Source organism: Montipora capricornis, chromosome 7, assembly GCF_036669925.1.
Source record: "Montipora capricornis isolate CH-2021 chromosome 7, ASM3666992v2, whole genome shotgun sequence".
In the NCBI taxonomy this organism is placed as follows: domain Eukaryota; kingdom Metazoa; phylum Cnidaria; class Anthozoa; order Scleractinia; family Acroporidae; genus Montipora; species Montipora capricornis.
Window position 1 is genome coordinate 15,020,077 of NC_090889.1, and position 15,350 is coordinate 15,035,426.

The window sequence follows — 15,350 nt, forward strand, 5'->3', positions numbered from 1 at the left end:
CACCATAACTTCAAAATGTTGATTCTTCAAAAGTTTGCGAACAAAATCAGACTTGCGGTGTCTTGATTTGGGATGTTATGTGTTGAAACGATTTTTTTAATTTCGCAGACAAGCACAGAATTTACGCGACGAGCTTTACCAAGCAAAGCTGAGACTCGAGAAGGAAACTGCGTCACTGAAGGAAGCAAACAAGGTTAAGTGATCTTTCGTTAAAGACGTAATCATCGTAACTGTGTAAAAATCAGTAATACAGTAAACGTCAAAATGATTCTTTGAGTGGAGACTAAAGTTCTGTTCACATTAGGCCTAGATAATGATCGAATTACAATCCATTTAAGTTTGGACTGGGTTCACATCAACTAATTACAATACGTGATTAATCTTAATTGGATATTAATTATTTCAAACATTCTCAATGGGTTGTTTGAAGTAATTACAGTGCGTAATTGAACAGAATGGCAAACACGTGGAGAGAAGATTTGGATTTGTCTTCTTCTATTCTCGGAAGGTAACCTTGCTTCTCTTCTCGCCTCAAGCATGGTGATAATAAATTGGGAGCTTAAGCACGCGCGTTTTTGAGACGCGGACGGCAACCAGAAGTGAACATTGTGCGTACCAGGGCAGTGGCATCTCCCAGACTTTTCTATTAATCATCTATAATGGCGAAAAGATACTTAGTAATGTAAATGTGGTTGTGTGAAGACAAGCTAAAAAACGCGCGTGCTTAAGCCCCCCAATTGTGGCAGCAGCGCGATACGGCAACATTTTGTCTCGCACTGCAAGGTTACCCTTCCGATTTCATATGAATTTTCGCAGATGTGACCAGAACCATAATTGAATAAAATTGAAAATTGAATTATACTACAATTGATCATAATCAACTTTGAATGTGAACACAGCTTAAGACTTAGTAGCCTGCGAACGCAGACGTATTTCGCAGGCTAAAGACTTACCTTATCGGTTAGAATTCTCTATTCCGTTGTTCTTTTTTCGTACGGTAAGTGGAATGTAAAGCTGAGTGTGGCTCAGTGGTTAGGGCTCTTTCCTTGAGATGATCCCAAACCCGTTCTGACCATTTGTTGAATTTGATCGTTGGAGTCCCTGGTACAAATTCTCAGTCTGGCTTGTCTCCGGCCAGGTGGGTTTCTTAACAGTCCTCGAAAGCCCTTACAGGGAGCGGTCAACTACGCATATATTTGGCCGTGTAGAACTAGGTATAACGGCAGGTTCAACCGTGTCGTTTGTCCAGCGGTGTCGCTTTCGAATGGTAGGCCAGTGAAAAGGGATTCATGTCTCTGTAAGTCCAAGTTTGTAACCTTTTTCGTTTCTCTTATCTTAGGCCTTAATGGTGAAGTTAGAGACGACAGAAAATAAAGCAAGCAATCTTGATATTGAGGTAAATATTGATTGAATGTTTATTAAGTCTATAATCTTTATGAGAAAGACGCGAGATCTCTTATTAAATCTGCGTGAGAAAGTGAATGTTATCCTTTAAGCTTTTCTGTCTAATTTGTGCTCTCTTTTCCAGCTACAAACAGTAAATGTTATGCTGAATGAACGCGGTAGTCAGCTTAACCAAGTACAACGAGACACGGATCATCACAAGTCCCAGTTTGAACGACTGCAAGAAAATATTCGTCAGGAGAAGGTACTGAAAAAAGAAGTTGTAGACACAAAATAGAACATTCGTTGACTGAGCTGTTTCGCCTCAAATCCAATTGTGACGTCACGATCTTCTTAAAGGTTATTAAAGAAAAAAAAACTTAGTTAGAACTCGCTTTGGAAACAAGGTTCAAATGAAATCGACGTGAAGGGCCTATTAATTATAACGATTTAGATATTTAAGGATACGTTTACTGCAAACATTCTTGCAATGGACTTTTGTTTCTTACTGCTGTCAATCACTTTTGCAAAATGGGTTCATGGATACATCCAGCGTTGTGATTGGCTGATTTCACTTTGTCGGTTTCTCTGTTTAACAGCCTGTCAACTGTCACTGCAATCAAAATGGGCAGCAGTAAAAAGTGAAAACCTTGGCTTCAGAGATCATATAGTTATGAAAGGCGCCGTAACCTTACTTTTTTCGACTGCTAGCATTTACTTCTATCTCAGTCGAGGGGCGGGCTTAAATTGTCAATCGTGTTTGTCACACAATCGAGAGAAACGGCAGAGAAAGGCGGTTTCTCTCTATTGTCAGTCAGAAGTAACAGACTCCTAGCAATTTATATTTCTTTCTGGTTAGTCGCAAGAATGATCAAGCACATGCTTTGCAGCCTTTTGTCGGAAACTTAGCTCTTTTAATTTGCTTTCATTTATTTATTTATTCTTATTTATTTAGGAGTAGGTTTTGATGAAATTTTACATAGGTTGTTATCTTTGATAATAGTTTTTATTGGTTTATGGAGGGGGGAAATTATGTTATCTCGTCAACGTAGCCTGGCATCTCTCTTTTTTTCTTTTCTAGGAGCAAAAATCAAGACTCACTGCGAAATTAGAAAGCTCTGAACTCAAGTAAGTGAAACAGATACAAAATGATAGCTAGTTGTATTGCTTCTGGCTGCACTGATTCGTATTTCAGGGTTGGCGCGTCAGGTATTTCATTGTCTGTGTTTCTCTCCTCATCAAAACATCAACATTTCATTTTACTGCTTTGATGCTATTCAATGATAAGGACCTGCTATACCCACCCACCCATACACTCACGAAGGACAGCCACAACACCGGAAACTTCATGCCCTGCTCTCCTCGAATAGTGTGTGGGTTTCTTTAACGTCCCACAAGGAACTTATGAACATGAAAGATATTTGTGCGACGGGCCCTACGTTTTAAAGTCCTTATCTCAGAAGACTTGAAAGTCTAACCATTTGCGGATGTAATTACAAAGACAGCACTTCCTCCTCAGTTATTTTAAGACCCTGAGTGTTGGTCCGGCCGGAGTCGAACTTACGATCTCCCGCATGTACGCGGTGTCATTATCTGAACTTTGAATAAGTAGGCATCTTGCTGGACTTGGGTCAAGTTGTGCGAAGTAAGGTCAAAACGGATGCGAGAATATGGAATAAGATTCCTCCAACCCACATCGAATAGCTCAACTCATAAACAATTATTCCATGAGCTAACAAGCGCAAAAGGAACAATTGTTGTTTTATTACTTTTCAATAACTTTTAATCGTTTAAGTTCTTGAAAATTTCGCTTCCCGATGCAGATTCCTCTGCTTGGTGACACTTGGTACCATTATATCGAATATGAGCTTATAAACGTGATTCAGCAAACCAACCAAAACGCTAGAAATGCAATTACTAAAGTTGAAATTTTTCTTTTATTGAGAGTTTAAAGGCCCTTGTTGACCCGACAGACATTGCGCGCTTGTGCTGTTGTTTTGAAATAGTTCCAGTGTTTTGATTGGGTATTCGCCGGTGATTTTCCGATTTTCCGTCTGTGCTCAATTCATCGCAGCGCGCAATGTCTTTTGGGTGAACTTGGGCCTTAAGGTTTTGCACGGCAGCCATGTTGCATGGCAGGAACAATGAAGATGTTTTGCATTAGAAAGAACATTTGTTCCCATAGGAAAAATAATCTATTGTTCCTGCCATGCAACATGGCTGCCTCGCAAAACCTCTATTGTCCTGACATGCGAAATGTTCGGTTCTGAATTCCGACCTTGGCTGAAAAGCGCCTCGTGCTTAACTACTTATTTGTAAGTAACGCTGTGTTTTGGTTTTTTTTTTTTTTTTTCTTTCTCTCTTTTAGAATTTCCAGTCTTCACAGGGACTGTGAGTCGCTTCAACGTCGACTAGAGGAAAGCAACGAGAAGCTAAGAAAGCAAGAGGAAGCTTCTTTAAGATCAGAGGTGAGGATTTAACCTGTCGTTCTCCGATACTGTCAGTAATTATAAGTTATTGAGTGGGCGTGCGTGGATGGTATTTATATCTGATCATAGTTCATATAGATTGACTAGTCATGAAACTCTGGAAACTTCAAAAGCGAGAACAGTACTGGTAGTCTTTACACTAGATCGTAAGTAAACTTAGGAAAATCTCAAGTCAAGTAATTTTTTAAATTACTTTAAAACGAATTGCACACAAATGTGTAAACACATGATTGACATGTTTGGAGTGCCTGGCGCAGCCCAAGAAACCGCAAGTCTCTCGGAAGGATGGTTTTCAATTCACTTATCTCTTGCTTGAATCGTTTTAAATCTCCGACTTTAATGAGATGCAAAGAAAAATAACTTGAGTTTTAACTTAGGCCTTCACACACGCATTTATGGTTAAGTACTTCATTTTGACTTGACAGTGTCCATGTGTCCATGTGCCCATGCACAATCATTTGTCGATGGTCTGTCATTTAGAAAAAGGGTATGGTTTGGGCATCGTTATGCAGGGCCAAAACAGCAAACAAAAACATAAAACAAAGAAACATGTCGAGTTTCATAACCATCTCCATATATTAACTGTGATCCGATATAGGGAAGATATCGTTGACATCACCTATTGTCATTAATTCATTAATGTACCAACCAGAGTTTCATTCACAAAGGATCTTTTGTTCCTGTGGTTTACAAAAGTAATGTTTGTAAACAGATACCTTCCCTATACGGTCTTTGAGGTGCATATACTAAACATTTCTTTTGGTCTGCAGGAGAAATTGAACTCCATGCTTGCTTCTTCCAGAGCTGATTTCGAGAAGGTACTTTTACTCGTTCTGTTTGTCTGTTGTTTGTTTGTTTTTTTCATTTTTTTCTGGGGCGTTCAATTCCAACCGCCATCTTGTGTCGTGAACTGACTACTATCTACGTGTTTTATTCCCGTTTCTCTGACGCCTAAAGCGCTTCTAATGGAAAAAGGGGTTTTAGTTTCTCTTCAATCGGCCAAAAATCCCAGGCCAAAAAAATACATTGTACAACGTGTACATTATGCAACGTGTTATTGTTGTTGTTGTTGTTTTCTCTAAACAGAGCAAACAAGTTATGCTGGCCAAAGAAGAAACTCTTTTGGACACAGTCAACAAACTGAAATCTGACATTGACAAAGGAAAAGAGAAGAGTGCTCAACAGAAAGCTCAAATTAGAGACTTGCAACAGGTTTTGTTTTCGTTTTGTTTGAACTGATTTTGCAAAATGTTGCAAGGTGGAATACTATAAGGCAGACAGGGTGCCCAAATGACGTAATCACTTTCGGCCATACCACAAAGCCGTCAACTCCGTACCTTTTTCTTTAGGGAGCTTAAGCACGCGCGTTTTTGAGACGCGGACGGCAACCGGAAGTGAGTTGTTTGCCCTTAAAAGTTGTCTTCACACAAACACATTCACATTGCTAAGTATCTTTTCTCCATTAGAGATGATTAGTATTAAAGTCTAGGAGACACCACTGTCTTTGCACTCGAAATGTTCTCTTCCAGTTGCCGTCCGCGTCTCAAAAACGCGCGTTTTGCAAATGACGTCACGGCAGGGGCTCGTAATTGGATGCACAACGATTTGAATAAGCATCACGAAATGTCCCCTTGGTCTTCTCCCCAACTTCAATTCACTCGTGTCTGGGAATACAGACAATTAACGTCACAAAGTGTCCCCCAAACTTAAGTGCTCAAGTAAAGATAAACAGCTGCATTTACCCTCATCAACTCGAAAAATAACGTTAACGCTAACGTTAACGTTAACGCTGGAGTAAACGACCACAAGACAGCTAGATGGAAAACTTCAATGGCATGAAGTTTGTCTGTGCGCTTAAGCCTTCATTTAAAGTGCCAATAATCTCAACAGAATTTTCCGTTTCAAATTTTTTTTTGTAACCTTTGTTCCTAACATATCAAGTTGTTTTTTATAATCTTCTCCCTGCAATACCACTTCTTTATATAATTTGAAAGTTAGAAAAACTGTCCATAGTTTGATGTATAAAAAAAGAGGAGTGGGTTCGATACCGGGATGACGTCACACACTGCTTTGCATCGTCCTCCTCGAAGAACTGTACAAATGTGACGTCAAACCTTTTTATTAAACCAAGTCTTCTCTTTCCTTGCTCGATCGTACCTTACATTAAAGCTGGTTTTCCGACGTTTTGTAAGAAGACAGCAAACAAAACTGTTTTGTACATGGCGGCCAGAGAATTGATGCAGCGGAAAAGTGTTTGAGGTGATAGGCAGTTTAATGGTTTAACAATTTACGTTTTGTCAGTTCGGACTTTTCGTTGAATTTATTCTTTGTGATTTGCTCTAGGAGTTAAACGAGACATCGAAGAAACTTGTACAATCGGAAACATCCCTAGAGATGCAAATTAAGGTAGGTTGTTTTTGGCGCACACAATCGATGAGCCTATCGTAGCGCAAAGGGAATACACGCGTCCGCCGCAAAGCTTAAAAGCGCGGGAAACACTTTTAACTTCTTTCGATGTGTCTCGCACGATTTCAAATGTAGATTAATTAAACTTTATATAGTGTACTTTTGAAGTTTGAAGAAAAATCTGTTGCGAATTCGCAGAAATATGAAAGTGGCTCAATTTTTGACCAAGAAACGTATGTCAAAAATGTATGTATATATCAAGTCGCGGGAACACATGAGCCCAACAAATTTGACCTGTTCCCAACTCTCAGCTAGTAGAGCATTGCACCGACATCGCAGAGGTCGTGGGTTCGAATCCTGTTGGAGCCAGCTGAATTTATTTAGGTTTCTATAAGAGACAATTGCTTTAAATTATCCAGATAAGTGCGACGGCCATTTCTCTGTTGCCCCGTGACATTCTTCGCAAAATTTGACAGTTTTGAGGTGCTATTTCCCCGCTAATTTCCAATCGTTTTCCGCTGGCAAAAATGGGAGCTTTATTCTCTGTAGAGTCTTTTACAGTTTGATGGTTTAGGTTTATTTTGAGAATGCGAAATTAACTTTTCTTTTCTTTTTATTAGCTTCGCGAAGAGCTGGAAGACGAGCGATCTCGATTGAGAAACCAGTTGATTAATTTAGAAAATACGGTACGTAGTTAGGGCGCGTTCGATTGACCGTATTCCGGAATAGGAATACATGGAATATAAGTTAGAAATCCTTCGTTTTTACGGGAATTCACATTAAAATTGTCAAACATCTGCTAAAATGCTGTTTTAAACTTATTTTTATTATTCTTGCTGCTTCAAAACGTGCCAAACTTACCGTTTTAATCATCACTCCACGCATTCTTATTCCGGAATAGGGTCAATCGAACGCGCCCTTAGACTCTGAACCTAAAGTTACTCTTCCAACAAAGTAGTGCTTAATTGTAGTGAATACTTGCTTATATCATGTCCCATGCATGAACAGAGAAAAAAGAAAAAACGAGTTTTAGTATTAGAAATTTCATCCAAGCTAGGTTTAGCAGCAAATTCTTTTGTGCATTCAAACAAGTTTCACACCTACAATACTTGTAAATTGAGACTTGATTAAGTTTCTTTTCTCAAACCTGAAATGAATTTTCTTTTTCCCAAGAAAACATTTGCGGCATTTCAGTATATTTCGTCTTGTCTTTGCAGGTAGCTACAGTAGAAGCTACACGGGGAGAAGTGACCGCAAGCGCCATGAAACTCGAGGAGGAATTGGAACACACTAAAAGAGTGCAAGGGGAGACCACTGAACGATTGGTTTCAAGAAGCGCGGACGTAGAATCCGTCACCAGATCCCTGGTAAGTACACGGGGAACATTACACACGATCATTATGTTTTTCAGATTTATGCGCGCCATTCTACAGTACTATCCACTAAATTCAAGGGACGTTACAAATAAAGCTTTAAAAATCAAAGACAAAAATCTGGCAATTATAATGTTTACATCTCAACCTCTACATTAACAGGTGATGATCACCAAACCACAAATTATTTGCCAGCTAGCTCTTTGGTTGTTCTGGTATATTGCAAGCTGATTTTGAAAGGATTAATGTAAACGTTTTGTCATTTGTTAACAATTCTTAACAAAAAAAAAAGATTTCTCTCTAAGAGAATTTTTAAAATGTGCGGTCGGTTAACAATATAGCTGATATTTTAAACTTTTCTCTTAAAGTGAACTAACAGATAATGTTCCTTTTTCGTAGTCTCACGGAGAGGATGCCAATGATCTGGTAACTACTCTTTAAGACACAAGTAAAAATGATAAAACATAACCATAATTTCTTAATTTGTAAACAGAAAAAGCGTTTTGGGAGGCTAAATCACATTGCTGCTTTCGAGAATCACGTACGTGGTTGCTGCGTGACGTGCTGCCTTATGATGTCACGCTCTTGTCAGGTTTTCGTCACACAACATGAACTGCATTCACCACCATGACCAAATTTCTTTGTTTACGTTGGCGGACTTGGCGTCATTGTTACGTTTTTCTGTAATCAACATAAGTGATAGAACACGAATTCAACTAAAATCAATGCATTTCAGTCAAACTTTTTTCTCAAATAAGTATAATTGACAGCAAGTTTCCCTGAGGAAATAAAAAATAAATTACTTTTTAGGAGGTTTGGTTAACCAAAATCACAAATTTATAGTAAAGAGTTCTTGTTATGCTTACGACGTTATATGAGTCATTGATCGAGGACATTTGATTTTTGATTTTTTTTTTACGCAACTTGTTTCTTGTGAAATATTTTTAACTTTAGTTTCTTATTTGTAAAATGCAGTTATCTTCGAGCGGGTTTAATCAGTCTTCCAAGCTCTTTTTGGAGGATAAATGTAACATGGTAATTGGACAATTCTTGTTAGCCTACAGCGATCATTTTATTTTCATATCCGTCTTCCTTTTTTTTTTTTTTTAATTTCCAACGAGTAATGGATTCTCGGTTGTTTGTGTATTTTTCGCTACTGTTATCGTTCTCTGGCATAGGAGTTGTTAGATTAATGAAAGAAATGTTAATTAAGGATCTTACTCCGGGTTTTCATTTCAGTTTCTCGAAATTTTCCAGCATGAAAATGGTGTTTTCATAACAAGGACTGTCATAAATATAAATGAATCGATGTTAGATTGATTGCTCCACGGCAGCTGAAAGAGTCAACTGCAATTAGAGAGCGGAAAACGGAGGACTTGTTTTCAAAGGCCGGAATCTTCTCCAGTGTCGGGAAAATGACAGGCAGATAAAAAAAACGCGTTAAACTTACGTTGTTTCTTTCTCTCTTCGTTTTTTGCTTCATATAATGCCATTTAATTGTTGTTGATTAGTTTCAAAACCGTTGACATTTATTTTAATTTAAGAAAGCAAGGCGGTGTTATCTTTGTCGTAAATTGATCTCAAATAGCTTAAATCCATTCCATTTACGGGCCATTTCGAGGTGTTTATAGTAAAGGTTTCTGTTTGCACAATTGCCCTTCAATTCAGATTTCTAGAAAATCCTATTATCAACACGTAAAGGTCTATTAACAATCGTTAATGAGTAATACGGCTTTCATTTAAGAGCTTCATCCTTGCATAAAAGAAATCATTTATTGTCGGATAAGAACTCTTGGACGGAAGGACCGTGTTTGTTAAAACGAGGATTTTGTGGTGAATGAAAATCAGGGACTGGTAATATCAAGAAAATGAATCTGAACAATTTGGTAAGCGCTGAGGCAATCTATAGGGAGATGAAACGCTACAAAAATGGATATTGATCATGAACGAGCACAAAAAAAAACCAATAGTTTTACGCGCTCCAAACGTGCGTTTTAATTTTAATACATTTCCTTGAGCAGCAACGTGAAATAGACCTAGTTGGCATCGCGTCTACTTCAAACGGTGAACGTCTTCCCTAAAATTTGTGTTTTGCCAAGAATGGAAGAAACTTGTTTGTTATAAAATCATTTCTTGCCAGTTGGCTACAGGTATTAAGCGTAACTTCTCAAAAGAGGAAGAAAGGTTAGAATGAGAGAATTTTCATGTTTTTGCTTCAAGAAGCAGTCTTCCTTTTTCCCGTAAACGCGATCGTGCCAGATCTGTCTAATATAGTTTGTGGCGAAACTCCAGGAAGGAATTATGTTTTTCATTCTCTCTCTTAACTTAAGCGCCATTCACACCTGTTTCATTCTTGGGCCAAAAATCCTTCTTTTTCGTAAAAAAATAGTCGAGAACGGATTCCAATAAACGCGGCTATATATTTTGCGGTGACGTTTTTGTCACGTTGCTGTAGTCATTGCTTGAGCTCAGTAGCTAACAGAATAAATTGTTCGAGTAAGGCGTTGAGCTGCAGTTGAAAACGTTATTCCTACCTTTCACCGACCAACGACATCATCAAGGAAGAGGAAAATTTTACAGCTCCGAGTCAGCGATTGCATGGATAGCGATGAAGGTGACACCGTAGTAAACTACTTGAGTTGTTCCATTTTTCTTTTTTTTTTTGGTTTCTTAATTGGAGCACTATAACTACGGTTATACTCTGTACAATTAGATGTCCAATACGTAAGTAAGTAGTACTTTTTTCCACGTAGACAAAATAGAGCTTAAAATAATACTCGTGAGAACGTGCCCGTGCTCAAAATCAGAACCCAAAACCGAAATCGAAAATTCCACAATAAAATTACATATATACAATCATAGTTAAACGAGGGGCTGGTTATGAAATCTTAAGGGGAACCTCCACTAAAACAAGAATTTAACTTTAAATATTGAACATAATGTTTTCAATCAAAACTGTTCGATCTTTTTCCAATGGAAGCCTCTTTATCCGAAATAGACAAATTCAAAAACGTTTGTTTTGGTTGTCAAATTTCCCGGGCGCTGCCATTTTGGATAATTGTGACGTGTAATGCTTGCTGTAAAGAGTGTTTTCACTCAAGTGATCAGTAACCTTGTTTTTCCATTGAAGAAAAGAACGAGAAGAAAGGAAACGTCTGCATGATAATAGAGCTCAATTCCCGGAGGATTAACTGATTAGATTGTAATGTGAAGTGCTAGTTTTGTACCCCATATGAACCATGTGAGCGTTAGCCCTACTAATGGAAATGGCCCACACAAGGACAGAGAAAAACTCTGACCAGGGTGGGAATGAAACCCACGACCTTCGGGTTAGATCGCCGCTGCTCTACCGACTGAGCTACAAGGTCAGACGGGAGCAGGCCGTAGGAACTGAAGGATTAGTTGGGTACACAAACACTCTATTGTTTTCACACAAACAGCTTTTGTTTTTAAACAATAGACCTTATTCATAAATGGCGGTCACATTTATAATTCTTTTGTCCACGTGCAAATTAGCCTACCAAGCCTCATTTTAGAGCAAGAATTCTTTTCAATTCACTGTATGGTATCGAGGCTTGGTAGGCTAATTTGCACTTTGACAAAAGAATTATAAATTGACCGCCATTTATGAATAAGGTCTACAGAGCAACAATTACACGTCCAGTTATTTAAAATGGCCGCGCCCGGGAAATTTGAAAACCAAAACAGGCGTTTTTAAAATATGTTTTTTTCGGATACAAACGCTTCCGTTAGAAAAAGTTCGAACAATTGTAATGGTAAGCATTGTATTCAGTATTTTAAAGTTGTATTCTTGTTTTAGTAGTCCCTTTAAAACCTACAAAAGCGAGAATGATGTTGAATTGACCGTGACCCAACACGATATTTTGTTTTCGCTTCCCACGGGTTCGCAAATTAGTTGCGCATAATTTAATCGAAGGATTTGATTGGTTATCTTCTCGAAAAGAGATGTGTTCTGTTCATGGCCAAGGGCCAGAAATGTGGACAAAGACATAAACAGGAACTTGTCGAGTTTCGTAGCCATCTCCATGCATGCATTAACTTTGATACAATATTCGCGTCAGATCTGTATCTCATTCACAAACTCGAGGCGACACGAATATTGCATATGACTTATGTACACTAGGTATTTTTGGTCATCCAAGACATGCATTGAAAGAAACGTTTATGTATGAAAAGAAAAGAAATCTGTATCAGATATACAGATATTGAGTAATAAAACATTTCTTTTGTTTTCCCATCATGAATTGTTGATGAGTTTTATAAGTCAAGTAAAATGATTTTAAATTACATATCTGTTAACCCTTCTTAAAATCTTTAATGCTGTCACAATTTCTAACTGTAATTCGTAACGTCGTGTAATTAGAGAGCTTTAGCAACGACAACGGCGACGGCAACGAGAACGTCACAAATTTGCATATTTAGTGGGAAGAATCAATAGCTTTGCACACCCTGCACGTGCGTTTTTTTTTTTTTGTACATTTTTGCCGTCGTCAGCAAAACTACAACGTGAAATAACCAAATATTAGGTTTTATGGAGGACGCCAGCGGTTGGAGATAAATTTTCTTTTTTCTAAATTAAGTGTGAGTCATCGGTGGTATTCTTGAGGGACTGCCACGCCATTGTCATGTTTTTAAATGAATAGTCGCGAAGTGATTACAAGAACGCGAATTTATGTTTTGCGATGCCAAAGCTCACGGGACGTAGGTTAAAAAGTTACAATGTAAAAGACTCGACGTTTCGCCACTCCTGTCAAGTGTCTTTGTCAAGGAAGATCCAAAGTTATTGCAAGAGTACTTTTGATGTACTCACCAATTTGCCAAAAGAGGCAAGGTTGCGCGCATGAGTAGTAATTAGGATGTTCATTTTTAACATATTGCTAAAATAATTTACCTCCATCTTTGACCAGAAAATTATGATGCAGTTCGGTTTTGTCACAACTAGTCGCAAATCTGCTTGGAACTTATAGTACCTTATTTTCGTTTTAATAAGGACTCTTTCCAACAACAACAGCTTTATTAACGTGTCGAATTATATCTAGCACGATACGTGCTAATTGGGGTCACAAAAGTAAAATAAAGTTTACACTAACTACTGGGTAAAGGTAATTAAAAATATACTAATAGATAAAACACTTAAAGTTATAATTAATACCATATATAGCAAATAATACGTATAAAATACTTAAGTGCTATTTTAAATACTATTTATGTTGTCATAAAATACATGCATGTACTTAAATTTGAATTGAACTTTAAATATTGAACATAATGTTTTCAATCAAAGCTGTTCGATCTTTTTCCAGTGGAAGCGTCTGTAACCGGTTTGAATAATTATGACGTGTAATGGTTGCTGTAAAGAGTGTTTTCACTCAAGTGATCAGTAACCTTGTTTTTCCATTGGAAAAGAAGAAGAAGAAGAAGAAGAAGAAGAGGAAGAAAGAAAACATTTGCATGATAATTTTGCAACCTAGTGTAACCGTTCACTGAGTGTGGGTTCTTTTCGATTGACACTATTCCGGAATAAGAATACACAGAGTGATGATTTAAAACAGTTTGTTTGGCGTTTTGAAGCAACAAGGATAGTAAAGATATGTTTAAAATAGCATTTTAGCAGGTTTTTGACAATTTTAATTTGAATCTCCGTAAAAATGAAGGATTTCTAACGTGTATTCCATACATTCCTATTCCGGAATACGGTCAATCGAACGCACCCTGTTTAAGATATTGTTTGCGGTCACACGTAGAAAAACATAGTGTAACACTAGTGTTGATACTAATCTAGTGTCAACTCTCTGGTGTTTTGAATCCCTGGGGGAACATTCAACAATAGAACTCGATTTAACACTAGTGTTTAACTCCCTAATGCGACTGCAACCATGCATTGTTAAATTGGTCATGTAATCATTATTAACCATTGTTGTCATGTTTGTCGTGTGGTAGCTCTACTTTGAGATAATCTTGCATGTATGTTGAGGTTTTCGATCGCATGACGTAAAACTTTTTACCATGATCTGTCAAAGCAGCTGGAACCTTTAAGAAAAACAATCACATCACAAAGCACGTGCATGCAGCCTGCGCTGAGCGCGGTAAAATGCCAGCAAGCCAATCACAATTAGTGCATGTTGCTTTTGCGTCTGATAGGCTGAGAAGCTATGACGAGATTTGTCAGCCAATCACCAAGCGTTGCATTGCAAAAGAAAGCAATTAAGACATTATTCTTAAGACCCGATCAAGCTGAAGACTCGATCGAAAAGTTCTTTATTTTTAGTGGCCTTTGTTTCTTTTATCTAGGCGCAGCTGGAACAAATGGTGACAAAACTCAAAGTTGAAAAAGCTCAGATAGAAGTTACACTAAGAGAGGAGGAGGCGAAGTGTGGTTTATTGTTAAAAGAAGTCAAGGAATCAAACGAGGTTGTTGTTTGTTTGTGGTTTGTTTGTTTTTATGTTCTTCTAAGTATTTTGTTTTTGAATAGAAGTCAATTTCCAGTGTATTTATAGGCCATTTCCGAGTGTTCATGTCTGCCTCCTTTTCAAAGCGATTCTAAGTGCGAAGGTTTTCTTATGAAAATTAGTTTTCATTTATGAGTAAATTAGAACTAATGTCCATCACAAAACTTCGCACTTAGACTCGCTTTGAAGAGGAGGCAGACATGAACTCGGAAATGCCTATTCTGACACTTACAAAGCAGCTGTGACTTCATGTAAGCAGCGAAAATTATGTCACTAATTCGGAACTTGGTATCTTTTGATGCAGTTCCTTTTTAAATGTTTTTTTCTTCTTTTAGGTTTTGTAATAGTGCACTTTGCGTGACTCCAGAGTTTAATCGATTTTTGAAACTGGAAGAATCGTATCAGTACTGCATAAATTATAAAACGCATTATTTAAAATCGCGATGATGCTTCGAAATGCTTCAGTTTTGATTTACATGTATGCATGTTGATTAACTTTTTTTTAGTAAACGAAGATTAAAATTCATTATCGAGAATTTTCAAATGACTTGCTAGACTTACATACTGGAAAGATTCCACTATTCGAACAAACTTTTTGCGAACTAAGTATAAAGTTGTTTTCTGTTTTCAACGCATCCTCATTAACTAGTTTAAAATTTTCAATGCGGTTTTATAATAAAGGTCTCACCATATTCATTATGCAATTTAATTGCTTCTTATCTAATTCAAAACCAATAAACTCGCTTGTTGCCCTCATAATTAACATCATCGCCTGGGGATGTTTTTCTTTTTTAAACCAAAATGTTTTACAACATTTTTGGACGCGATAGCGAAGTATTTCATTTTGGAAACTGCATAGAGAGGACTTCATCAATGCTAAGCTGTACAGAACTGTTACGAACTCTTGGCTAAACCAAACAATCAGAAACGAACCATTTAAGAATGTCCGCTTCATCCAAAAAAACGCGCAAAATACCTGAAAATGTCGACGACAATGTCATTTTGTTTCTCTGCCGAGGACCGGATCGAAAAAAAGTCCGTTTTCAAAAACGTGACACTGTGCCTATATTTAAAAACCAGGTGATGTATAATTGTAAATTCTTAACGTTTTGGTTCATTTAGTTTCGTGTGTCGCTGTTGAGTTATCTTTTCATTCCTTCCCTGTTATCTTTGGTGAAGATTTGGTTGCTTCCTTGTTGTTCGAATTCACTTTCGATCTACAATCACT

At 37.6% G+C, this 15,350-nt stretch overlaps 1 protein-coding gene across 1 annotated transcript in view; it reads left to right on the plus strand.

Annotated features, from left to right (window-relative positions):
* The window catches only part of LOC138055695 (trichohyalin-like), a 72,848-nt gene that overhangs the window by 49,397 nt on the left and 8,101 nt on the right, over positions 1–15,350 (plus strand). Inside the window, exons 30-41 of the mRNA XM_068901577.1 lie at positions 109–193; positions 1,340–1,396; positions 1,529–1,648; positions 2,465–2,511; positions 3,752–3,851; positions 4,643–4,690; positions 4,959–5,084; positions 6,216–6,278; positions 6,899–6,964; positions 7,496–7,645; positions 8,051–8,077; positions 13,964–14,083. Coding sequence (XP_068757678.1) covers positions 109–193; positions 1,340–1,396; positions 1,529–1,648; positions 2,465–2,511; positions 3,752–3,851; positions 4,643–4,690; positions 4,959–5,084; positions 6,216–6,278; positions 6,899–6,964; positions 7,496–7,645; positions 8,051–8,077; positions 13,964–14,083 — 1,009 coding nt within the window. The remainder of the gene's footprint in view (positions 1–108; positions 194–1,339; positions 1,397–1,528; positions 1,649–2,464; positions 2,512–3,751; positions 3,852–4,642; positions 4,691–4,958; positions 5,085–6,215; positions 6,279–6,898; positions 6,965–7,495; positions 7,646–8,050; positions 8,078–13,963; positions 14,084–15,350) is intronic.